Consider the following 23891-nt stretch of genomic DNA (forward strand, 5'->3'; position numbering starts at 1 on the left):
CAATTGTATTATAGTTCTAAAAATAACATTTCAAGCAAACGATCGTTGTATAACCTGTTTGAAGGCTTCCAATAAGTAGTGCTACAGCAAGAAGCTTAGTCCCTTTGGTTATAGTGTCAAGCTAAAAAAGGTCACATCACTTAACAGTGGATGGGTAATCGTGGAACAATGCTTGATCAATGATTTTGCGCAAAAATCAACATTTAGGGACTGTCACAACCACCACAGAATTTCTGGGCAAAAAAATGACATTTAGCGGCCGTCACGACCAACTAATCTGTGTTACTCCACGATCTGCTTAGAAATTGAGTTTGTTGGTTTTGCCTTAAAAAAACGGCCATTTACACTAATGTAAATCAACAATGTTCAGAATAAGTTGTCTAAAAAAAATGCTAAGAATAAGAAAATATGTTGGACTTTGGATTGGATCATATCCAACTTGAATGTGACCTATATTGACACGGACATATCAAGAGACATACATGAGAGAGGCTCTTAGGTTTTGGGGGTTACATGATAGTTATGAGGTCTCATAATTGTCTATTCATGACCATTATAAACCTCCACCAGTACCCATCACCACAAGAAAAATGTCAATTAGCGATGGATAGTAGCGACAAAATTTTTTCATCGCAAATTAGTGACGGCTTAGCGAGCGACAATAATCCGTTGCGAAGTTTCGTGATATTCACAGATGTAGCGACGGAAAATATTCCGACGCTAAGCCGTCGCTACGCTGCGATGGCTTAGCGACAGATCATTTTTGTCGCAACAACACGCTGCGGTTAGCGACGGATTGGGAGACGACATTTTTCCGTTGCTACGTAGCGACGCCGTTAGCGACAAACATATTCTGTCACTAAGGAGTTGTATATATTTACGCCGGCTTAGCGACAGAATAATTCTGTCGCCCAATCCGTCGCTAGTTTTTGCGTAAATCTGATCAGAAACCCTTTTCCCTCTTTTACTGTTTCCTCTCTCCCACCCTCCCTACGCTGCCCTACGCCTTCCTCTGTCGCCCGCCGCCCCTCGTTCTGCCCGAGCCGTCGCCCCATCGACCGTCGCAATCCCCGACCCGTCGCCCCACCGACCGACGCACTCCCCGGCCCATCGCTACGCCGACCGACGCCCCGGTCCGCCGCCCATCGCACCCCGGTCCGCTGCCCCCTGCCCGCCGCATGTAAAATTTTTTTTCCAACAAAGGGGGGGGGGGGCTGCCCCTTCTATTTTTTCCGGCAGGGGCAGCAGGGGGTCCGCATTTTGTTTTTTCCGGCAGGGGGCTGACCCCCTGCCAGCGATGCAACACTTTCCGGGGTTTTTGGTATCTAATTGATAGACAATGTGATTTCCAGGTTCTGTTTTTGTACCCAATATGTTATAGATCTCTTTTTGGGGTTTTAGTTTAAATGCGTTAAAAAATTACTTGTTTGTTACATGGGTGTCAATTGGATTTGCCGTGGGAAGCATGTAAATGCGTGTTTTGGGTGTTTTTATTTTTCCATTCGACAATTAGAATAAGTAGTTGAATATAATGTTGCTTTTCAGATGTCTATCATCGTCATGCTTATGAGATTGCAGTTGTTTGGGATTTTGTGAAAAAGTATGGTTGCATTTCATTGTTATTGTGTTTGATTAGCATTTGTGTTCGATGGGTATTGATCAGATTGATGTGAAAGGTTTGGAGATGGATGTCCTGACTGAAGTTTTTAATGTCTAAATGGGTGTTATTGTCAGTTGGGGAGCCTTCTTCAACAGAGTTAATTGACCTTTCTGGTTTTTGGTCGTGTGTGCCTGAGTTCATTTTGGTATTTGATTGTTGAGTGGGTCATGAAGACCATGATCTTGTAATATTGATTTTTAAGTATTTGTGAGTGATTGCGTTAAGGATGATGAGGTTTTCTATTGACATACCATATAAAGTCCTTGGGAAACAAGAGGGCCCCCAACATTGCATTGCATTGCAGCCCTTCTCAATATTTTGCTTTCCTTTATGTCTTTTTTTTTTATGTTTGTGAGCCTACTAACACCACCACTTTCCAACTTAATTTTGATGATTCTGTGTCCGACAAAAGTCATCTGACATGTCAGGTTAGATCCTATTCTAAAATAGAGAAAGCAAGTGTGGCGGTTGGATACTCACTTTTGTAGAAGTGCAGTTGAAATAAGCATATGAGATAACATAGCTGAGAATTTTTCTGTAGCAAATTAAGTTATGAGCATTGGAAAAGTTTATGGTGTTTGAAGGTGTCGTTCTTTGTGAATGGGGAGAATTTCTACAAATCCTAGAGTCCTCTTGCTACCCAGTGATGTCTTTGTAGTCTGTTTATTTTTTCTGGTCAGGTATATGAAAACATACAAGTGAATGATGATATTATTATGATGTATGCTTGGTTGCCCAAAGTACATGACTCATTCTGTTGTTGCACTACCATTGATGAGTTGAGGTTTATGATTGGTCCATTGTGTCCCTAGGAGTTTAGGTTGGATAATTTTATGCCTTCCTTTATTCTTTGGTTTAATGTCATTCACTCTTGTTTTGATACGAAATTAAGTTTATAAGTTGTGCATTAAACAATTTGAATGTATTGCATGATATTTTTTATTTGTTAGAATATGGTTCGTGGAGGTTACAGTGGTCATTCATCCAGTGGTAGCCAGACTCACCCTTCATCTTCACGAGCTCCTTTGATAGGTATACCATTTAACTAATTGGATACTTGATTAGTTGAAATATGCATTCTAAGAATTTCTAACGTATTTTTTTACAGATGATGTTTCGTCTGTACATGACCCACCTACACCAGTTGATCATACAAGTCAGGAGCCAACACAGGATGCAGAGTCTTCCCAGACTGGCACAAGAAGACTCATTCAAATAGTGTATATCAATAATTGACCGTAAGTATTTCACTTTCACTTATTGCATATCTTATAAATATTGTATATTGATATTTATTGTGCACCAATTCATGTGAAGCACGAGATTCGAGCCATAAGAAGTAGTACGCGATATTAGGAATTCACTACTTCAACATCTAGCAGGACCGGTTGCTCAATGGAAAGAGTACCCAAAGAAGGTGTTAGACAGATTGTGGTCCTCATTCACGGTGTACATTTGTTTCTCATAGCTAATGTGTTTCATATTTTTTTTTTTTAGTCATGTCTACTAACTTTCTGAAAATATTTGTAGGCTTCGAATCGCTTCGCAACTACGGTGGAGGAAAATGATGCAAGGAAGGTGTGACAGAAGGTGGCTGCCAATTGATTTGCAAACATGCTGCACAATATGAAGACTGCAATAAAAAAACATCTGGCGGAATAGATGATCCACTACAGTGGAAGAGCCATGACCCTATTACTATCAGGAGAGATTATTGAGAGGGAATGTGTGACAAGTGGGCAGGGGATGCATTTCGAAACCGCTCAGCGAAGACTGCACAAAATTGAGCGAAAATGCCCGAAGCCCATCTACACACAGGTGGATCTAGGACTTTTGGGAGCCACCAAAAGAAAATGGTAACTCATCAATAAATATATTATCAATTTTATTAGTATTGTTGCAAACCTGTTAACTAAATCTTTTATCATTTCACTTCGCAGAAAGCAGAAAAAGGTGACATTGTGCCATACAAGGATGTATTTATTGAAACACATGAATGTAAGACCATGGGAGAGTTCATATCAGAGAAGGTGAGAACGACAACGATATGTATTTATTGTATTAATAATCATTGTAATATACAAGTTATCATAAACATCGTAATTCTTAATTATTAATGCATACTGTAAACATCATTTTGTAGGAGGCATATGAGCAACAGATGGTAGAGCGATATGGCGATGACTCTACTCAGCATCCATCATTTGATTCTGCAGCATAGGTGACTGCAGCAGGTAAATTAAAAAAGGGTCGTGTGTTTGAGTTTGGGAGTAATATGAACACCTCACCAGTCGTTGCTTCCTCCAGTCATGGCTCACAGACTTCTCCCATCAACATCAGCTCCAAGCATCCTATTCTTGACAGTGATGATGTACGCCAGATCGTTAAGGACACAATGCATGACTACTTCCATGAAACAATGCGTGACGTTCTCCGAGATGAGTTCAACAATTTTTTGCAGGACAAGGGAACTTTGATTGCAGGTGCTTCTCAGGTATGAAAGTTTCTTGTGATGTATTGCATGTCGTTAGATTTCATATAACTTTGATTGCCTTAACTTAGGCGCATTGGATATAATTTATTTCAGTATATGAGCATGGTAGAATCACATATATAATGTTTTGCCTGCCTTAGAACACATATGAGCATAGTAGAATCACATATACGGTTTTTTACTGCTTTATAACACATATGAGCATGATAGAATCACATATAAAGTTTTTTTACTGCCTTAGAATACATATGAGCATGATAGAATCATGTATGAAGTTTTTTTACTGCCTTAGAGCACATATGAGCATGATAGAATCACATATAAAGTTTTTTTACTGCCTTAGAACACATATGAGCAAGATAGAATCACGTATAAAGTTTTTTTACTGCTTTATAACACATATGAGCATGATAGAATCATGTATAAAGTTTTTTTACTGCCTTAGAACACATATGAGCATGATAGAATCACATATGAAGTTTTTTTACTGCTTTATAACACATATGAGCATGATAGAATCATGTATAAAGTTTTTTTACTGCCTTAGAACACATATGAGCATGATATAATCACATATACAGTTTTTTTACTGCTTTAGAACACATATGAGCATAATAGAATCACATATGAAGTTTTTTTACTGCTTTATAACACATATAAGCATGATAGAATCATGTATAAAGTTTTTTTACTGCCTTATAACACATATGAGCATGATAGAATCACATATGAAGTTTTTTTACTGCTTTATAACACATATGAGCATGATAGAATCATGTATAAAGTTTTTTTACTGCCTTAGAACACATATGAGCATGATAGAATCATGTATAAAGTTTTTTTACTGCCTTATAACACATATCAGCATGATAGAATCACGTATGAAGTTTTTTACTGCCTTATAACACATATCAGCATGATAGAATCACATTTAAAGTTTTTTTACTCTCTTAGAACACATATGAGCATGATAGAATCATGTATAAAGTTTTTTTACTGCCTTAGAACACATATGAGCATGATAGAATCACGTATGAAGTTTTTTTACTGCTTTATAACACATATGAGCATGATAGAATCATGTATAAAGTTTTTTTACTGCTTTATAACACTTATATGAGCATGATATAATCATGTATAAAGTTTTTTACTGCCTTAGAACACATATGTGCATGATAGAATCACATATACAGTTTTTTGCCTGCCTTATAACACATATAAGCTTGATAGAATCACATATAAAGTTTTTTGACTGCCTTAGAACACATATGAGCATGATAAAATCACGTATGAAGTTTTTTACTGCTTTATAACACATATGAGCATGATAGAATCACATATAAAGTTTTTTTACTGCCTTAGAATACATATGAGCATGATAGAATCACGTATGAAGTTTTTTTACTGCTTTATTACATATATGAGCATGATAGAATCATGTATAAAGTTTTTTTTACTGCCTTAGAACATATATGAGCATGATAGAATCACATATAAAGTTTTTTTACTGCCTTAGAGCACATATGAGTATGATAGAATCACATATAAAGTTTGTTTACTGCCTTATAACACATATCAGCATGATAGAATCACATTTAAAGTTTTTTTACTGCCTTAGAACACATATGAGCATGGTATAATCACATATACAACTTTTTGACGGTCTTAGAGCACATATGAGCATGATAGAATCACATATGCTATTTTTTTACTTCCTTTGAACACATATGAGTACAATAGAATCACATATAAAGTTTTTTTTACTGCTTTATAGTACTTATATGAGCATGATAGAATCATGTATAATGTTTTTTTACTGCCTTAGAATACATATGAGCATGATAGAATCACATATAGAGTATAATTTATTTCAGTATATTTTGTTTATCAATACTGACATTTCTTTTCTCGTGTAGGTTGCTGGCGATAATCAGCGTAGTGGAGCTGAAGGGACAGATCGAGATAACGAACAAGAGGACAAACAAAATCTTGGCGATGATTAGATTTATGTGTTAAATTTGTTTTACTTTCTTTTTGTTTCAAAAATGTAATTGTTGAATTGTAAATAATTAGAACTTGAGAATTTTATAGTGGATCAATTAATTGTTTCAGTTTCCATTTATATGTATTTTGATGTGTACTTTGTTTTGTATTCATAAGAAATATAAATTGTATCACGAGAAATTTTTTCTCGATATTAAATTTTTAAATATTTTTTTTGTTTTTTTCATTTTTTGCGATGGATTAGCGACGAATATATCCGTCGCTATTTTCTATAGTCGCTAAATTTAGCGACGGATATAAATCTGTCGCTAATCCAAACCTCCGCAGAGTAATGACGACCTTGCGACGGATTTTGGCATTCGTTAATCCATCGCAAGTTAGCGACGGAACGGGCAACATATCTATTCTGTTGCTAATTAGCGTCGAAAAATTTATGATGAAAGCTATCTGTCGCTAATCCGTCACTAAACTGTTTAGCGACGGATTGGCGATGGATTAGCGACGGATTTAGGTCATCGCTAATCCACAGATTTCTTGTAGTGCATTATGAATCCCATTACAGACCTCTACTAGACCTCCCTATAAATAGGAGACTCGTAATGGTGTGATGAGTGTCATCTATGTATTGTCAGTCTTTCTCACCATTTTTGAGTTCAAAGAGTCTTGCTCATCTCTCAACATTCTGGTATGGGCTCATGGGTGTCGATTGGCTGAGGAGAACGTCAGCCATCTACATCCACCGAGGCGTTGTTTAGATCGTCCATGACTGCTTCTGGTAAATGGCACTTCTGCGATCTATTTTATGCTACCATTGGGTTATGAGCCCACACTTCACGCATTTGGTGCACATGTTTGGTTGTGGGTGTGCCAGCATCCGTGCGACGCTCACCAAAAAAATAATGTTGGCAGACTTCTCCCATGCCAGACATCCATTCAGATTTTTGGAAAGTCGATGACGAAGGGGAGGCATTGGTCATCAACCCACCACCTATGGGTCGGAGGCAGTCGTTGCCCCCTTGCGAAGGTTGGCGGTAGTCTTCATCAATGAGAACAGTCATTGAAATCTGTTCTCAGTCAGGATTTTTGAATCCCCTTAAGGAGCTCCCCGCCACCATTAACCATAGTTGGTCGCAACCAGTCCTAGGTTGGTTGTTCACTCCCAGTGGATGACCATGGATAACGATGACAGACGACAAGCGATGGTGGATGACCAAGCATGATGGCGACTGGTCATCGGATGTAGTCGACGACATCTGGGGCCAGTCACCGAAGGCCATCACTAGGGGCAGTGGTCGAATGTGAAGGGGAAAGGGGGCAGTACCCTGAGAATCTGTTGGGTTTCGGTTTGAGGTTTAACCCCCTTCCATCACTGGCCTCCACTAGAGTTTGGCTGCTGGAGGGTGGTCATTGTTGATGGTGACTGTAGTCGATCACCGAATGGATTCTAAAGGGGTATGGGGGGCGGTATCCTGAGAAACCAAAAAGTCAGAGCCACAATTTTCATCTGTTGGGCCATTGCCTAGCTCCCATCTTTGGCGAATGATCGCGGTCGATGGTAGTTGTCTGCCTGAGGCTGGCAGTCGCCGACGGTGGATGTGGCTTGTCCTGGTGGCGGGTGTAGTATGATAGAACAAAGAACACCCCCCATTTTCACCACTACAGTCGTTGATGGATGACTAAGAGGTTGCTGGAGGAGAGGGTGTAACCCTCAACAAAATAAAAGAATCGTGTTGAGGGAGAGGAGTAGTCGGGTTACACTATAGCAGCTAGAGTGGATCTCGACCAGGGTGGGAACTCGATCTAAACCTGGAACCGCCAACAGGTCCTGGTGGATCAAGTCTGTGTCCATCCCAGGGGGGACTCGAAAACTATTTCTGGGTGGATCAGGTCGGCACCCTACTCAGAGAGACCCGATTTGGGCTAAAAAATTTATTAAAGGGTTTTCGGGTGGATCAGGTCTACACCTTACCCAATGGGACTCGATTTGGGCCCAACTTTCAATGAAACTAAGTCATGTTTGGATCAGTTCGAGGATTTCTAGACCAAGCCAGGTTCCTTGGGTCAGTTCATGTCCAGACCCAGACCCTTTTGATTGGAATAAAATCAGTTCAAAACCAATTCGGTCCATCTGGGACTGATTCAGGTATTATGAAAATCAATTTTGGGGTTTCTAGAACCACTTCAGCCATTCTGAAACTAATTCAGGCATCCTGAAAACCAGTTCAATGGTTTTTTTTATCGATTCATGCATTATGTGACCGGTTTAGGAGTTTTCTTGACTGGTTCAATTATTTTCTGGACAAATTCAAGTTTTTCTGATTGGTTCAAGACCTTTAGTGATCGGTTAAGGGTCTTTAAGGACCCTTTTAGGTCATTTTAAGACCTCAATCCTGGATATGACATGTAAATACATGTCTTTGTCATTGATCTCATACTTTTAGGAAACTTTAGTATGATATAAGATGTGTTTCATATTATTTTTGAGTTATCCATGATTATTTATGCATGAAATTATGAATGTATGAACTTTATTTGTGTTATGACTTGTTTTACATATGCTTATAGCAAAAGATCTTGAACAACTCACTCTTGCAATCACCAAAATGATCATAGTTGTGTTGATAGAGGGTTCTATAAACTGCGTTGAGATTCAGTATTGTGATTGTGTGTGACTTTATGAAACAGTAATTTTACTCAAAGGTAGGTCATTATGTTCCAAATTCAGACATGGTGTAATAGACACCAGCCTGTAAAGCAGGATTGTAACCAAATGTATAATGCTGAATTGTCTCTCATTATATGACCAATTAGTTTTATCAATTGAAATCAATTCCTTAAGAATTAAGAAGGCAAAACAAGTTTGAGTATTATTGTTTTCATCAAAGTGGAACGATAATGACTCTATTATGCTTGCCTTAGAAAAGGTAAATTAAATTGTTTCATGTTTACCTTTTCAATATGAATATCATATAGAGCCATTAACCTCCTACTCATAAAGAGAATAAAATAACTTATCAGAAGAATGTCTATGAGAAGTGATAAGTTTATGAGAAGTGAGAGTACTCATAAGGCTGTCTATGAGAAGTGAGAACGCTCAAAAAGGTTGTCTATGATAAGTGAGAGCACTCAAATAGTCTTAGCCTACTGCTGTTGCAATCATGAGTAAATAAGAATATTCGATGTTCATCTCTCACTGTAGGATAGTAAAAGAATTTCTAAAAGTCATTAAGGCAGAAATTATTGATTTAAATGAGATTTCATCTTAGGCCATATGGATAAGAAACTTTATTTAGGATCTTGGTATTGTGGACTCTATTGAAAGACCACTGAAGGTCTTTTATAATAATGAAGTTGTTGTTCTTTACTTTGTTGTTAAAGAAAGAACATAGAATCATTTAGTGTGTATTGATACAATTGGTATCAAAGAAATAATTGTTGATCCTCTTACTAAATGGCTAACACCAAGATTATATTCTCAACATGTAATGAGAATGAGTTTATTTGATTTCTTCTTATGTATGATAATACATTATGGTCATACGTGATCACATTTATGAAACTAAATTGATTCTCTATAGTTTTGTGCATTGTTAATTCTGTGTAAAGTGTCGATCATTTTGAAAAGAGAGAATAACAAAATAACAATATTTAAAAGACCAATAGAACGGGTTAGAGACCGGCCTATTCATAAAGGTATTATTAATATGCTAATCACGAAAAATGAATAATACTATAGTACATGAAAATATAACATCTCATATAGAGATGTTCATCTCCATGACTCATGATTCATTCATGTGATACAGGATAGAATGTGAACCCACATGAAAATTAAATCAAGATAAAGGTAGTAAAACCTCGATAAAGTGTTTTTTCATATCAATGGGTCAAGTGGGAAAATGTTGAATTTTAGATTGGATCGGATCCAACTTGAATGTGACCCATATTGACATGGGCACATCAAGGAACATACATGAGAGAGGCTCTTGGGTTTTGGGGGTTGCAGAACAGTTATGAGGTCTCATAATTGTCCATTCATGCCCATTATAGACCTCCACCAATGCTTATTATGAATTTGTTATGGTTTTTTACCAGATCTCCCTACAAATAGGAAATCCGTAGTGGTGTGATGAGTGTCATCTATATATTGTTGGTCTTTCTCATTGTTTCTGGGTTCAAAAGATCTTGCTCACCTTTCGACACTCTGGCCTTGGCTCATTGTGGACATTGATTGGCTGAGGAGAACGCCGACCACCCGCATCTACCAAAGCGCCATTCAGATAATCCATGACCGCATCCGGTAAGTGAATATTCTTAAATTCAAATATATAAGATTCGCTCCCTCCAAGTTTGTCAAATATCACAAATGACCTTGAGATTCTAGACTTACAAATTGATAGACCAAAAATACTTATTTTGCCTTGACAAAGTTTCCTTTTCTTAGCAATTGTTGTCAGTTTGTACCTCATAAGTGACTCATTTAGTCAGTAAATGAGCCTTATTGTTTTGCATGGGCACTATGATGATTAAGGAATCATGGTCTCTATATTGCCTGTTTAAGAAATAAGACATAAAACAGTGAATCTCAATCTTGACTTGGTTTACCTATTTCTTTGATTGAGACTTAGTTTACCAATTTGCTTCTGATGTTTAAAACAACACCTCATTTTGGAATCTAAACATTCAATCAATTAGAGGTGAAAGAAAAAATAAGATTTATAAAGTTGACTAAATTAAAAAGTATTAGTAATTAATAGTAGTTAAGGAAAATTTGAAACAAATACATAATGAATCAATACAAAGCAAGATTTGAAACTCTAATGATAATAGGAACAAAGAAAATCGGCTTGTGCCCAACCTCATTGGCAAATGTGGCATTGTTTGCAAAGTATTTCTAACTAGCAATAATTAACTTATTAGATATATGATCAAATTTGTTATGATAATAAGTGTGAGTTTGACAATATAATGACATAAAAACAATCAACATGCATGTGAAATACATAACTTTGAAACATTAATGGGGTACCCTTGAAGATTATCAAGTTTAAGATTTTGTGAAAGACACAATAAGTTGCATCATAGATCAATTGTTCATCCTGTTTATCAAAAATGATTAGCTCACTAACCATTACATTTTTGTTCCTTAAATTTGTGTTCATGATTCATTAGGGAACTGTCAATTGTTCCATTCCGATTAATGTTGAATACCAATTTGCATAACAGTAAGAGGCAAAGGATTTGTTCATTGACCCATCCAAAATTTCTTTTTTTCTTCTTGGATAATCAGTGAAAAACTGCCTTAATTACTCATCACTGGGTCCATTGATATATAATCTAAGTCACTTGTTTACAGAGATTGCACACAATGTTTGCCTTGTGGCAGCACCAGCGGGCTTCGAACTCGTCATGTCCTGTCAACTTGGTGATGTTCATGATAAAGAAAAGAAGAAACAGAATATACGTTGGTCGGTTCGTATTAACCTACATCCACGGCTCAACACACACAAACTGTATCTTTCATTATACCAAAGGCATATATATACATTCTGTGTGATAATCTGTACTCATCTATATCTTAACAATAGATTTAGACAACTCAACCTTTCCCTTAATATACGACTTCTTTCCTTTATCTCTTTCCTTTATTTTACGATTCTGCTGAACAACCTTCTTAACATGATAAGATCCAAGACTATCGTGTTTATAGAAATAACCGACCTTATCATTATCATAATGAGCATAACTGCACACCTTTCTTTCATGCTCCCTCAAACTGAGCAGACTAGATTCATGGAGGCCGAGTTTGCTTCAAATCATATGAAATTCCCTTTTTCCAAGAGCCTTAGTGAATAAGTCTGCAAATTGCGCTTCAGATCTGACAAATCGAACATCAAGCTGCCATTCAGTGACCTTTTCACGAACATAATGAAAATCTATATCAATATGTTTAGATCATTGATGATGAACCAGGTTGGTTTTCATATGGATAGCACTGATATTGTCACAAAAGAGAAGAGGCACTTTAATAATTTGGACCTTCAAATTTTGTAAAATAAATTGAATCCATGTTAACTCTACAACGGCTGAGGTCATTGCACGGTATTCTGCTTCCGCACTTGATCTGGCAACTGTCCTTTGTTTCTTAGCACTCCATGAAACACAATTAGCACCCAAAAAAGTGCAAAAAACGGAAGTGGACCTTCTAGTGGTTTGACATCCTGCCCAATCGAAATATGAGAAAGCATAGATATCCAACAAACTTTGAGATACAATATGAAGCCCAAGATTTATTGCTTCTTTCACATAACGAAGGATCCTTTTGACTAATTGAAAATGCCAATCAAAAGGCTTATGCATAAATTGACTGACATAATTGACTGCAAAGGAGATTTCTGGCTTTGTAAGGGTTAAATATTGTAAAGAACCAACAATTTTTTGGTATAGGGTAGCATTTTCAAAAACTTTTCCTCCTTTTTTGTTCTGAATTTTGGAACTCATGGGCGTGTTACATGGTTTACAATCTAGCATGTCTGCCCTCTCAAGGATATCAGTGGCATACTTAGATTGAGTTAACATAAGGCCATTACTTTGCCAATTGACTTTAATCCCAAGAAAATAATGCAATCTTCCAAGATCCTTTATCAGAAATTCCTTTTGTAAATCTTTAATAAAATTTTCTAGCAAAATTAAGGCACTCCCAGTAAGAACCATGTCATCAACATAAACAAGAAGAACAATGATATTTGTCTCATGGTTATAAACAAACATGGATGGATCAGCAGTACTCCCTTGAAAACCATAGTCAAGAAGAAAACTACTAAGATGAGCAAACCAAGCTCGTGAAGCTTGTTTCAACCCATAGAGGGCCCTTGAAAGCTTGCAAACATACTCAGAATGAATAGCAACCTCATAACCAATGGGTTGCTTCATATAAACTTCTTCATGTAATGACCCGTGAAGAAAGACATTTTTAACATCAAGTTGACGTATTTCACACTTGCGAACTGTGGCAACTGTAAGAACAATACGAATGCTACTAGGTTTTATCACAGGAGAAAAGGTGTCATGAAAATCAACACCTTCGATTTGAGAGAATCCTCTAGCTACAAGACGAGCCTTGAGTTTATCAAGAGTGCCATCAGAATTTAACTTAGTCTTAAAAACCCACTTTGATCCAACAATGTTCATATTGTGACATGGTTCAATAAGTTCCCAAGTATTGTTAGACCATAATACCATCATTTCTTCATCCATAGCGCGTTTCCATCTAGGATGAGAAAGAGCTTCATGAATAGACTTAGGCTCTTTAGGAATATGCTGAATGACATCATGAAGGTTAGCATACTTGGGATTGGGTTTCGATATACCTGCCATGGCCCTTGTTACCATGGTTCATGACTCAACGGGTTCTTTAGTGTGAACATTAGCTTCATGAGATACATCTCTTGGTTCTTCACTGAGGCCATTTTCGGCTTACCTTGCTCTATTCGGATCAATGTCTGGACTGAAGGCTGACACCAATGGATCCGAGACGTTAGATTGACTAAGGGAAAGGTTGCTTCCAATATCCTCAGATGTTGGAGATCCTTCATTAATTGCAATCGATGATGACGGCTTGTCTTGTTCAACAAAGGTATTCTGAGTAGAGGCCAAAAATGGAGAACTTGAATCCTTAGGACATCTTTCTTCCTGTTTAACAATTTGTTGTTCACCAAAAATCAGACTCAACAAAAGGATTGGAATACAAAGACGAAGGGTCTCGATAATGTGGTGAGGAGTTTTTACCTTGATTATTTTGATAATAGCCTCGACCACTTCCACGTCCACCTCGTCCTCGACCATAACCACGGCCTCTCTGATTAAACATGGCCATGATAGGTTGAGCTGAAGTAATTTTATGTCTGGCATCATAGCTTTGGAGAAGAGGAATCACATCCTTGAATGAAGGAACATGGGGTTTCAACATGATTGTAATAAAAGACTCATAACCATCTCCAAGTCCTTGAAGGAGCAAGAAAACATGATCCCGATCATTCACTGGTTTCCCAATGGCAGAGAGGTCATCAGAAATCCCCTTAAACTTGCGTATATACTCATTGATAGAATCATCCCCTTTCTTTAGAGAGGTTAGGAGCTGTGTGAGATGAAACTCACGCTCCTGAGATTCTTGGGCAAAAGCCTCCAAGAGTGCATCCCAAAGATCTTTGGAATTGTCGAGACCAACAACAAGACCTAGCACACTTTCAGACAATGTGCTCGTTATCCAGCCCTTTAGAAGCCTGTCAGTTTTTCGCCAAGCAATGAAGAGAGGGTTGACACGTTTCTGAGATGGTGTAACTTCATCACTGGTAAAAGGAACTTCAATAGGTTCATCCGACGATTTGATCTCTCCTGTAATAAGACCCTGAAGGGCTTGGCTCTCAATAAGAGCAAGAATCTGAGTCTTCCAAAGTAAATAATTTTTTGGGTTTAGTTTCAATGACACAAAATTGGACACATTGATGAAAGACGGGTAAGGGTAGGGAGAAATGGCAGAGCTGCTTGATGCCATGGCAAAAATGTAGAGAAGGAATATGATCTTCAATACGTTGGCTTTGATACCATAAAGAAAAGAAGAAGCAGAATATACGTGGTTCGGTTCTTATGAACCTACATCCACGGCTCAACACACACAAACTGTATCTTTCATTATACCAAAGGCATATATATACATTCTGTGTGATAATCTGTACTCATCTGTATCTTAACAACAGATTTAGACAGCTCAACCTTTCCCTTAATATATGACTTCTTTCCTTTATTTTACGATTTTGCTGAACAACCTTCTTAACATGATAAGATCCAAGACTATCGTGTTTACAGAAATAACCGACCTTATCATTATCATAATGAGCATAACTGCACACCTTTCTTTCACATGAGTTGCCTGAACATAGATTCCATCAATTGAAATGCCATCCAGATGAGCTGAACACTTGTGGGCCAAGATTACAATTTTTTTGAAATCTTTGGTATATTTTTTCACTAAAATCCATTCAAATAATAAATATTTTCCCGCTTAAAGCTAAACCCTGATTGCATCGTGAGCCGAGACTACCTTAAACAGGCTTGTTTACCCCCAAAAAAAGCATTATTTAATTTTTTTTTAAAAGAACATTGTTTCAAAGCTGAAAGCAACAGGATTTGAACTCTGTACTTTTGAGTTGAGCTTGAGCTGGCTTCATAAGAAAAAAAAAAGACTCGAAAATAAAGAAAATAGATTTTGAATAGTAAACCCATAGTTACCAAACAAACACTAACCATTTGTTTTTACACTAAATATCTGGTATGGTATAAATTATGTTAAAAAATTAATTGTGGGTTAATGAGCCTATACAAGTCAAGCTGAGCTAACCACCCTATATCCTTCGTGTTTGTCTGGTTGAACCTATTTTACGAGTTCAAATGAGTAATTTGCCAGCCAAGCCATGAGTGGCTCTTGTTTTTCCACCCCATTTTAAAGCTGGGTCTGACCGATTAGGTTAATCAGATATGGGATGAGCTACCAAATTCGACTAAATGGCAATCTATCTGAAAGATATCCAAACAAAAGCTTCTAACATAAGCTTTTTATAAATATCAAAACGGAAACCAGGCTTTGTGGAAATATTTTATCAAGGAGTGTTAATGGTTCTTGCCCCCAAACTCTGTCTACATCCCCCAGCCAAAAACAACTGCCTACTCTTTCGGGTAAATCTTTTTCTTGTCATAAGTTTTATAATTTTCTTATCTTTTAAGTTTACACTTATCTGTGTCCTTGTCCGGCAGCCATTTTCATTGGATAAATCAGTATAGTTTAGCTGACTGGTAAATGGATAGGAATTCAATACGTCGGCATCAACAGAGTGGAGGAGGTTACATGGGGTCGTCACCACAGAGGAGGGGAGGTACCCCACCTCTAACTATAAATTGGTCACACTCCCTCACTCTTTCCTCACCATCAAGAGCCCTCTCCACTCCAATCGAGAGAGAGAGAGAGAGAGAGAGAGAGAGAGAGAGAGAGAGAGAGAGAGAGAGAGAGAGAGATGGGTAGTGGGTCTGTGGGGTTATTGCTTCTGTTTCTGCTAATCTTCTGCTCAAGGCTCTACCCTACGAAGGGTGACGTTCTGGGACATGGGTACAGCATGCAGTCCATCGCCACCAGTCCTGATGGCAAGAGCTTGACGGCCAAGCTCGCCCTTATCCAGAAGACAGACAAGTATGGGCCTGATATCCAGAACCTCGACCTCAATGTCTGGTAATTTCCTGATCCTGCCGCTTAATTAGTTCCTATACTCATCTTGTGTTTCTCTTTTCATGGCATTATCTCGCGTTTAGATTTTACGCTAAGTCCTTTTTATTCGCTCCATGGGGTTTGGCACAGTGGGGTGAGGCCTTAGCCACTGGAAGGTGGTCCGGGTTCCATTATCATCGGCCGATATGATATCTTATCGGCAGAAAATCGATACGATACTGACCTGAATCAGCTAAATTTTAATAAATATAAAAATAGTTAAAATTAATTTTTTAATATTATTTTAATAGCTTTAACACTTGTCACGTTCTGATTGATAATTAATATTTTTTTATTATTTTTTCGCCAATGAACAATAATTTACTTGAGTATCGGTATCAAAACATTCACCTGAATCATTGGCCAAATGATACAGAGACGATAAGACAACATTGCACGGGTGGCATGTTTGAGAAATTTTCTACTAGTATCTAGCTTTCGCTTGTCTGGTAGGAGCAGCTAGTGCACGCCATCTTGTGTTGGGATGTTGCCGGTTCAAAACCCAATGGTATAGTTGTATAACTGGTAGGGGTCAGATTAAACCCAGCCTGCCTTTAGAAAAAAAAAAAGCTATACATGAACTTAATTTTCGAGAAATTTGTAAAAGGAGATAAAGTTTTTTTTAGTGTAAATAAAGAAAAATAGACGTAAGGTTTGGATATAAAGTATAACATTAAACAAAGAATAGAATCGTCTCACTTTTTTTTTTGGCAGTCGTTGGTCATTTCTAGTTTTTTGTCTGACCCTCGTGGTAAAATTTGGTTCCAGGTACGAGTCACCCACCAGATTGAGGGTGAAGATAACCGACTCGGACAGCCCGAGATGGGAGGTCCCTCAGGATATCATCCCCCGTGGGACCCAGAAACCTTTCGTCCACAACCGATTCTTTCTAAGTGGGACCGTTCCGCCACAGAACGGTGTGTTCTCCAACCCGGACTCGGACCTCGTGTTTGCATACGCCTCTTCCCCGTTCAACTTCGTGATCACGAGACGGTCCTCGGGCGAGACGCTCTTTGACACCAACACCGATACAAGCAACGACCCGGATGGTTCGGTCACCGGGCTCGTATTCAAAGACCAATTCCTGTCTGTCTCATCGTCTCTGCCGGCCGGTACGTCATCCATCTATGGACTCGGAGAGCACACACTGAGGTCGTTCCGACTCGGGGGCAATGACTACTTGACTTTGACTATGTGGAATGCGGACATAGGAAGCTCGGCCGTCGGCCTGAACCTGTATGGGACCCACCCTTTCTATGTGGACCTAAGGGCCTCGAGCGGTAGGGCCCACGGGGTGCTGCTGCTTAACAGCAATGGGATGGACATCATCTACCGTCCATCACGAATCACGTATAAAATCGATGGTGGGATCTTTGACTTCTACTTCTTTGCCGGCGATACACCCGCAGGCGTGGTCCAGCAGTACACCGAGCTCGTGGGCAGGCCCTCTCCCATGCCTTATTGGTCATTTGGTAAGCTTTTGTTTTCAAGCATTTTATTGGTAGGTCTTAAATGGATACTTTCCTGTCTGGACATGATCCAGTACATAGGGGATCCAATAATAAATTGTTTGGCTGCTATGGATCAACTTGGCACATATTTGGTCCCGACTCCTGATTAAGCCAGGTCCAGTCGAACTCAAACATGGGTTCAGTACCAGCTCTTCAAAGAACCAACTAATTAACTTGATCTAAAGCACTGTGTTATTCTAGTTTATAGGGATATAATTTGATGAGCCAGATTCAGCTGAGGCTTACAACATGGTTTATTTACTTGGATCTGGGCCAGACCCAATTGATAGCCCTAGACCCATCTGATTCTGTGTAGACATAGCCAACATGTACCAAGTCCTGAAAGGCTTGGGTACTCTGTGCAAGACCATTGACAACCCTTGAATCTGATTATGTGAGGCTAACAAAGAGTTTTGTGTGTGCAAGGCTTTCACCAATGCCGGTATGGTTACAAGAATGTGGAGGACCTTGAGGGTGTGGTCGATGGCTATGCGAAGGCCGGCATCCCATTGGAAGTGATGTGGACCGATATCGACTATATGGACCAATTCAGAGATTTCACGTTGGATCCGGTCAACTTTCCGGTGGACAAGATGAAGTCCTTCCTCGACAGACTGCACCAAAGTGGTCAGAAGTATGTACTCATAGTGGACCCAGGTAATCCAGCAATCTAACTTCTATTCTGATCTTCTTTGCTCATATATAAGGACCTACTCGATCGCTTAATTATATAGTAGCGCATTTTGGAGGTGTGATGGGTCAAGCTGTAGTCATATAATCTAGAAACTCCAATTCAGGTGAACATACACATGTACGTGTGCACGCGCCCTCGCACACACGTGTTAATGCAGACATGCACATGCAGGTACACAAAAAGGCACTGCTTAAGCTTGCCAATTGCACATGGTAATATCATACTAAATGTTCTAGGTGTCAGCTTAGCTTAATATATAGCCAATAATAAGTGAGTGATCAATTGTTGAGATTTAAGAAACAATGTTACTAAGTCCATGAATTTGAACTTTTAAATCTTAAGTGTGCCCAAACTAGACACTGTGTGTGTCTAGTTCTTGCCCACACACGCACGATGCAATATAGATGCATAAATGCAACCTCTGATTGGGTGCATATGCAGGGATCAATGTGCACCAGAGCTACCAGTCGTACGTTCGTGGCCTCGAGGCAGATATCTACATCAAACGCAATGGCCAACCATATCTGGCACAAGTCTGGCCCGGTCCGGTCAACTTCCCAGATTTCATGAACCCGGCAACCCTCCCATACTGGCAACGAGAGATCCAGGAGTTCCACGACGTGATCCCCTTCGATGGCATCTGGATCGATATGAACGAGGTCTCCAACTTCTGCTCAGGCACATCTTGCAAGCTGCCACCCAATGGCCCGTGCCCGCGGCCATGGTCACAGACACAGTGCTGCCTCATCTGTGATAACTCCAACATGACAATCTATGATGACCCACCTTACAAGATCAATGCAGGTGGGTCAAGGCGCCCACTTGGTGACCGGACCCTCGCACCCAGCACGGTGCACTATGGCAATGTGCTGGAGTACAATGCTCATGGGCTGTATGGCCTGACTGAGGCTAGAGCCACACGGATGGCCTTGGCCAATGTCACTCAGAAGAGGCCATTCGTGTTGTCTCGGTCTACATTTGTGGGGTCAGGAGTGCACACTGCCCATTGGACAGGTGACAACTCTGCCACTTGGGATGACCTTGCCTTCTCAATCTCTGGCATACTCAACTTTGGCCTCTTTGGGGTGCCCATGGTTGGAGCAGACATTTGTGGCTTCAATGGCAACACCAATGAGGAGCTCTGCAACCGCTGGATTCAGCTCGGTGCGTTCTATCCGTTTTCTCGAGATCATTTTAACATTAACTCACAGAGGCAAGAGCTCTACGTATGGCAGTCTGTTGCTGAGTCTGCGAAGAAGGCGCTCGGGCTTCGGTATAGGCTGCTGCCATACTACTACACACTCATGTATGAGGCACACCTGACAGGGGCTCCGATCGCGAGACCTCTCTTCTTCTCTTTTGCGAATGATGTCAACACTCATGGAATTGACAAGCAGTTCTTGATCGGTGAAGGCGTGATGGTATCTCCGGTGCTGAGACAGGGACAGACGAATGTTGATGCATACTTCCCAGCCGGGACTTGGTTTGACATGTTTGATCTTAACACAAGCTTGAGTGTGCCAAGTGGAAGGACAATTACACTTGATGCACCAGTGGATAAGGTCAATGTCCATGTACGTGCTGGTAGCATACTGCCGATGCAGGAAGTAGCAGCAACAACAGCTGAAGCTAGGAAGACACCATTCACGTTGGTGGTGGCATTGGGTTACAGTGAGGGGGCACAAGGGGAGCTGTTTTTGGATGATGGGGAGCAGTTGGAGATGGGTGAAGGAGACAATTGGACCTTTGTGCAGTTCAATGCTGGGATCCAAGGGAATGCAGTGAAGCTGTCGTCCGATGTGCAAAGCGGCACATATGCTCTGAACCAGAAATGGTTCATACAAACAGTGGTTGTTGTTGGATTGAAACCTGGATCACAGTCTAAGCAATTGGTTTTGACAGTTGATGGAAAACCGGTGGACGTGTCCAAAGTTAAGGTGACCATGGAGGGGAAGGGTGACAATGGTGTAGCAGTGATCACTGGACTGTCTCTGCTGGTAGGACAGAAGTTTGAGTTGAATATGCAATTAGCCTAAATGAACCTTAGGCGTGGACGTGGAACTTCAATTTAATAAGGAGACTCGATCGTGCATGTTAGTCCCACAGTAACAAATTGTTGCTTTAATTCTGTATTTCTGAGTGTGCTATGAATTCACGTTTCACATTTGCTATTAATTGATAATCGTAATTTTCTCTGTTTTCCCTTTTTCATATCAGAGATCTATGAATTTCCAATGCATGTTGCGACTCATGGGATTTGAGATCCAAGGTAATCAAATCAAATGCACCCTCAAGGTGATAGTTGGCTTTCTGAAACATTAGTTGATGGTTCCAAAAACTAAGATCAATTGGCCTTTCATACCGCTGCACATTATTACCGAAGGCATTTATGGTTTTTAATCCTTCCTATAAAAACTCACACCAAATAATATAAACAAAAAAATCGGAAAAATATAGTCTGAAGCAGAGGATAGAAATACCCAAGAATGAAGACTAAAGATCTTAATGACAGTATTTGTTTCATGCACCTATTTTCACTGATCATACTATGCATTCTATAATGACTCGTCAATTGTGGCACAACAAAAGAGCAGAAGTGCATCATGAATGAAACAAAAAGTGTGATGATAGACCATCTAAATGGGTACATTAAGAACTTTGACCTTTCCTTTGTAGGTATTAAGAAATGCAGAGAATTCTTTCAGTTAATTTTCAACACCATCGGATTATTTTGCTCTGGTCCCTAAGATCACAAGTGAGATATCAGGCGTAAAAAGGATCTTCTTGAACCATCTAAACTCAAAAGCATGGTCCTACTCAGAATAAATGCTTTGAGTTTTCATGCATATATATATATATATATATATATATATATATATATATATATATATATATATAGCATTCATCAATAACATTTCTGTTTCACTTTTGCTAGATGTTGCAAACTGCTGCTATAAACAGATTCCTATGAGTTTCCAACTCAATAAGGTGATGGCAACCACCATGCTTATATGCCACCAACTCACAACTAAGATATCAGAATCAAACCAAAGGACAGGAAATCAGCATCAGAACAGAGTAAGTCCTTCGTCAGATTCTCTTCGTTGCTTTAACTTCAACAAGCATTGTCACCGGACTAGCTTGTAAACCATAAGGTTGTAAAGAACGGAGTTACGGAGGGGACAAGGCATTTACATTATCAACTTTATTAGACTAAACAATGATAACATTTATAGAGCAATATCCAGACATAGAAGAGAGCTGGAGTTCCAATTCAAGTGGTTCAAGACTACCCTAAGACAAGTAGCTCTTTGGTACTCAAACTAGGATACATACAAAATTGTAATACCAGATTTGGGACCTTTAGAGTCCAGGTTCGTGGGTATTACTTTCGAGAGAAAAATACCAAAGCAGCGCACAAAAACATAGCACCAATTATTTTCTTTCTAAATTAAATAAACATTATCATTTAAATTTAAATAAAGAAATCTTACATAAGTCATAAAGGCTACATCATTCAAATGAGGTATCACCTATCAAGTTCAATAAATAAATAAAGAAAAAAGAAAAAACTGCTTTGTCGAAAGACGAGGCCACCTATGTCTTGCAAAAGGCTAGCAACGTCCTACACCAAGTTCTGTCTCACAAGTCACCTGAAACTTACAGTTATAATAATTAAAAGTGGTGAGTTTAAAACTCAGTAAATATTTAATTACAACTCTAGTGGGATCTAAGCCCCTAGTTTTATTTTAGTTTTTTTTCACACATCACACATAGATTTGTGTCTTTTAATTCCTCCCGTTTCTCACTCGATTCTCACAAGTCAGCATAGTCTCGACGGTCATCAGGTAGCCATTTTCACTCATTACTCCTTGGTAATTTATGAGATTTTAGCATGTAAAAGTATTTCAAATCATAGTAGCACCTCTATAACTAGTATGAGACTCAATTCTCATCCCAAGAACTATGTTCTCATGCATATATTTATAGGTTTTTCACAAACTCAAGCATGCATTTCATCTAAAATACAATAATTCAATACATGCAACTCATGTTGAAGTATCACACATACATGAAATCATTTATAATATTCAAGACTAATTAACATGCATTTGTTCTCTAATCATAAATAAAATATATTTCTAATTTGCAGTTGTAATCTTAAGTAAACATGATTTCATGTAGTCTAATTCACAAGTACGTTGGCATAAAATATTTTATTAACTAAAATGCTTATAGTTTTTCTTACTTCAAATGCAAACACTGCAATCTAGTCTACAATCGAGTCTCATGTGATTCTAATAATAGAATATGATCATCACACAATCATATTTATATCAATAAAAAAACATTCTTTATACTTGTCAAAATTACCAAAACACCTCTTCTGAGATTGTCTGTTAGACGTTGAATTCTATGTCTCTGATTTGGTCAGAACCATAGAACAAGCATATTCCTCTTTGTGATACGAACCCAATGCACCAAAACTCACTCAATTTTGAGCTTGAAGTGCAAAGTTATGTCTGTTTTACTAAATACCAGGTCACATATACAAGGATAATTTGGTCATTTCAACTTTTTATGATTTGACTTGACTTAGCTTAAGTCAGATCAGACTCGGTTTAGGTTTAGAATACTATGTTTACTGAACCTAGTCTAGACCCAACTAGGTTTGTGTTAAGACTAATCTGGAATCTCTAAAATTCATCTCGGATATGCTTACTAAATGGTATATATCCATATCCAGTTTAGTGTAACTAGACTGGACCCGAGCTAGACTGATTTAGTTTTGTTCTAGTCGTGAACTAGAATTGATCCAGTCCAGAACAGATTGGGCTGGATCTAGTCGTGAACAAGAACTGGTCCAACTAGTCACAGAGTAGATCCAGACCTAGTTTTGATTTGGATTAATAACTGTCAGATCGAATTCATAACCAGTTCTGATCTGGATCTATAACCGATCAATTTAGCTATGGAATGAATTTAGATCTAGTTACCTTCTGGATCCATAACTGATCCAACTAATCATAGATTCGATCTAGATCCAGTTCTGATCTGAATCCAAAACTAGTCCAACTAGTCACAGATTAGATCCAGATCCAATTTTGATATGGATTTAAGACAAGTTCTTTGAGTCATAGACTGGATCCAAACTCAGAGCAGTATGGGTTTGGTCCAATCTAATCGATCTAGACTAACTAGATCAAACTGTA

The 23891-nt window shown here is 38.7% G+C and overlaps 1 protein-coding gene across 1 annotated transcript; it reads left to right on the forward strand.

Annotated features, from left to right (window-relative positions):
- Nucleotides 1-16225: 16225 nt before the first annotated feature.
- Nucleotides 16226-21027, forward strand: LOC149831212 (putative alpha-glucosidase Os06g0675700). The gene is made up of 4 exons (XM_090012957.1): nt 16226-16437; nt 17242-17945; nt 18411-18641; nt 19120-21027. The coding sequence occupies exons 1-4, from the start codon at nt 16226-16228 to the stop codon at nt 20712-20714; spliced, it is 2742 nt and encodes a 913-aa protein (XP_089869083.1). The 3' UTR covers nt 20715-21027.
- Nucleotides 21028-23891: the final 2864 nt, after the last annotated feature.

The sequence above is a fragment of the Nuphar pumila genome, chromosome 7 (assembly GCF_984573655.1).
Source record: "Nuphar pumila chromosome 7, dmNupPumi1.hap1.1, whole genome shotgun sequence".
NCBI classification, from domain to species: domain Eukaryota; kingdom Viridiplantae; phylum Streptophyta; class Magnoliopsida; order Nymphaeales; family Nymphaeaceae; genus Nuphar; species Nuphar pumila.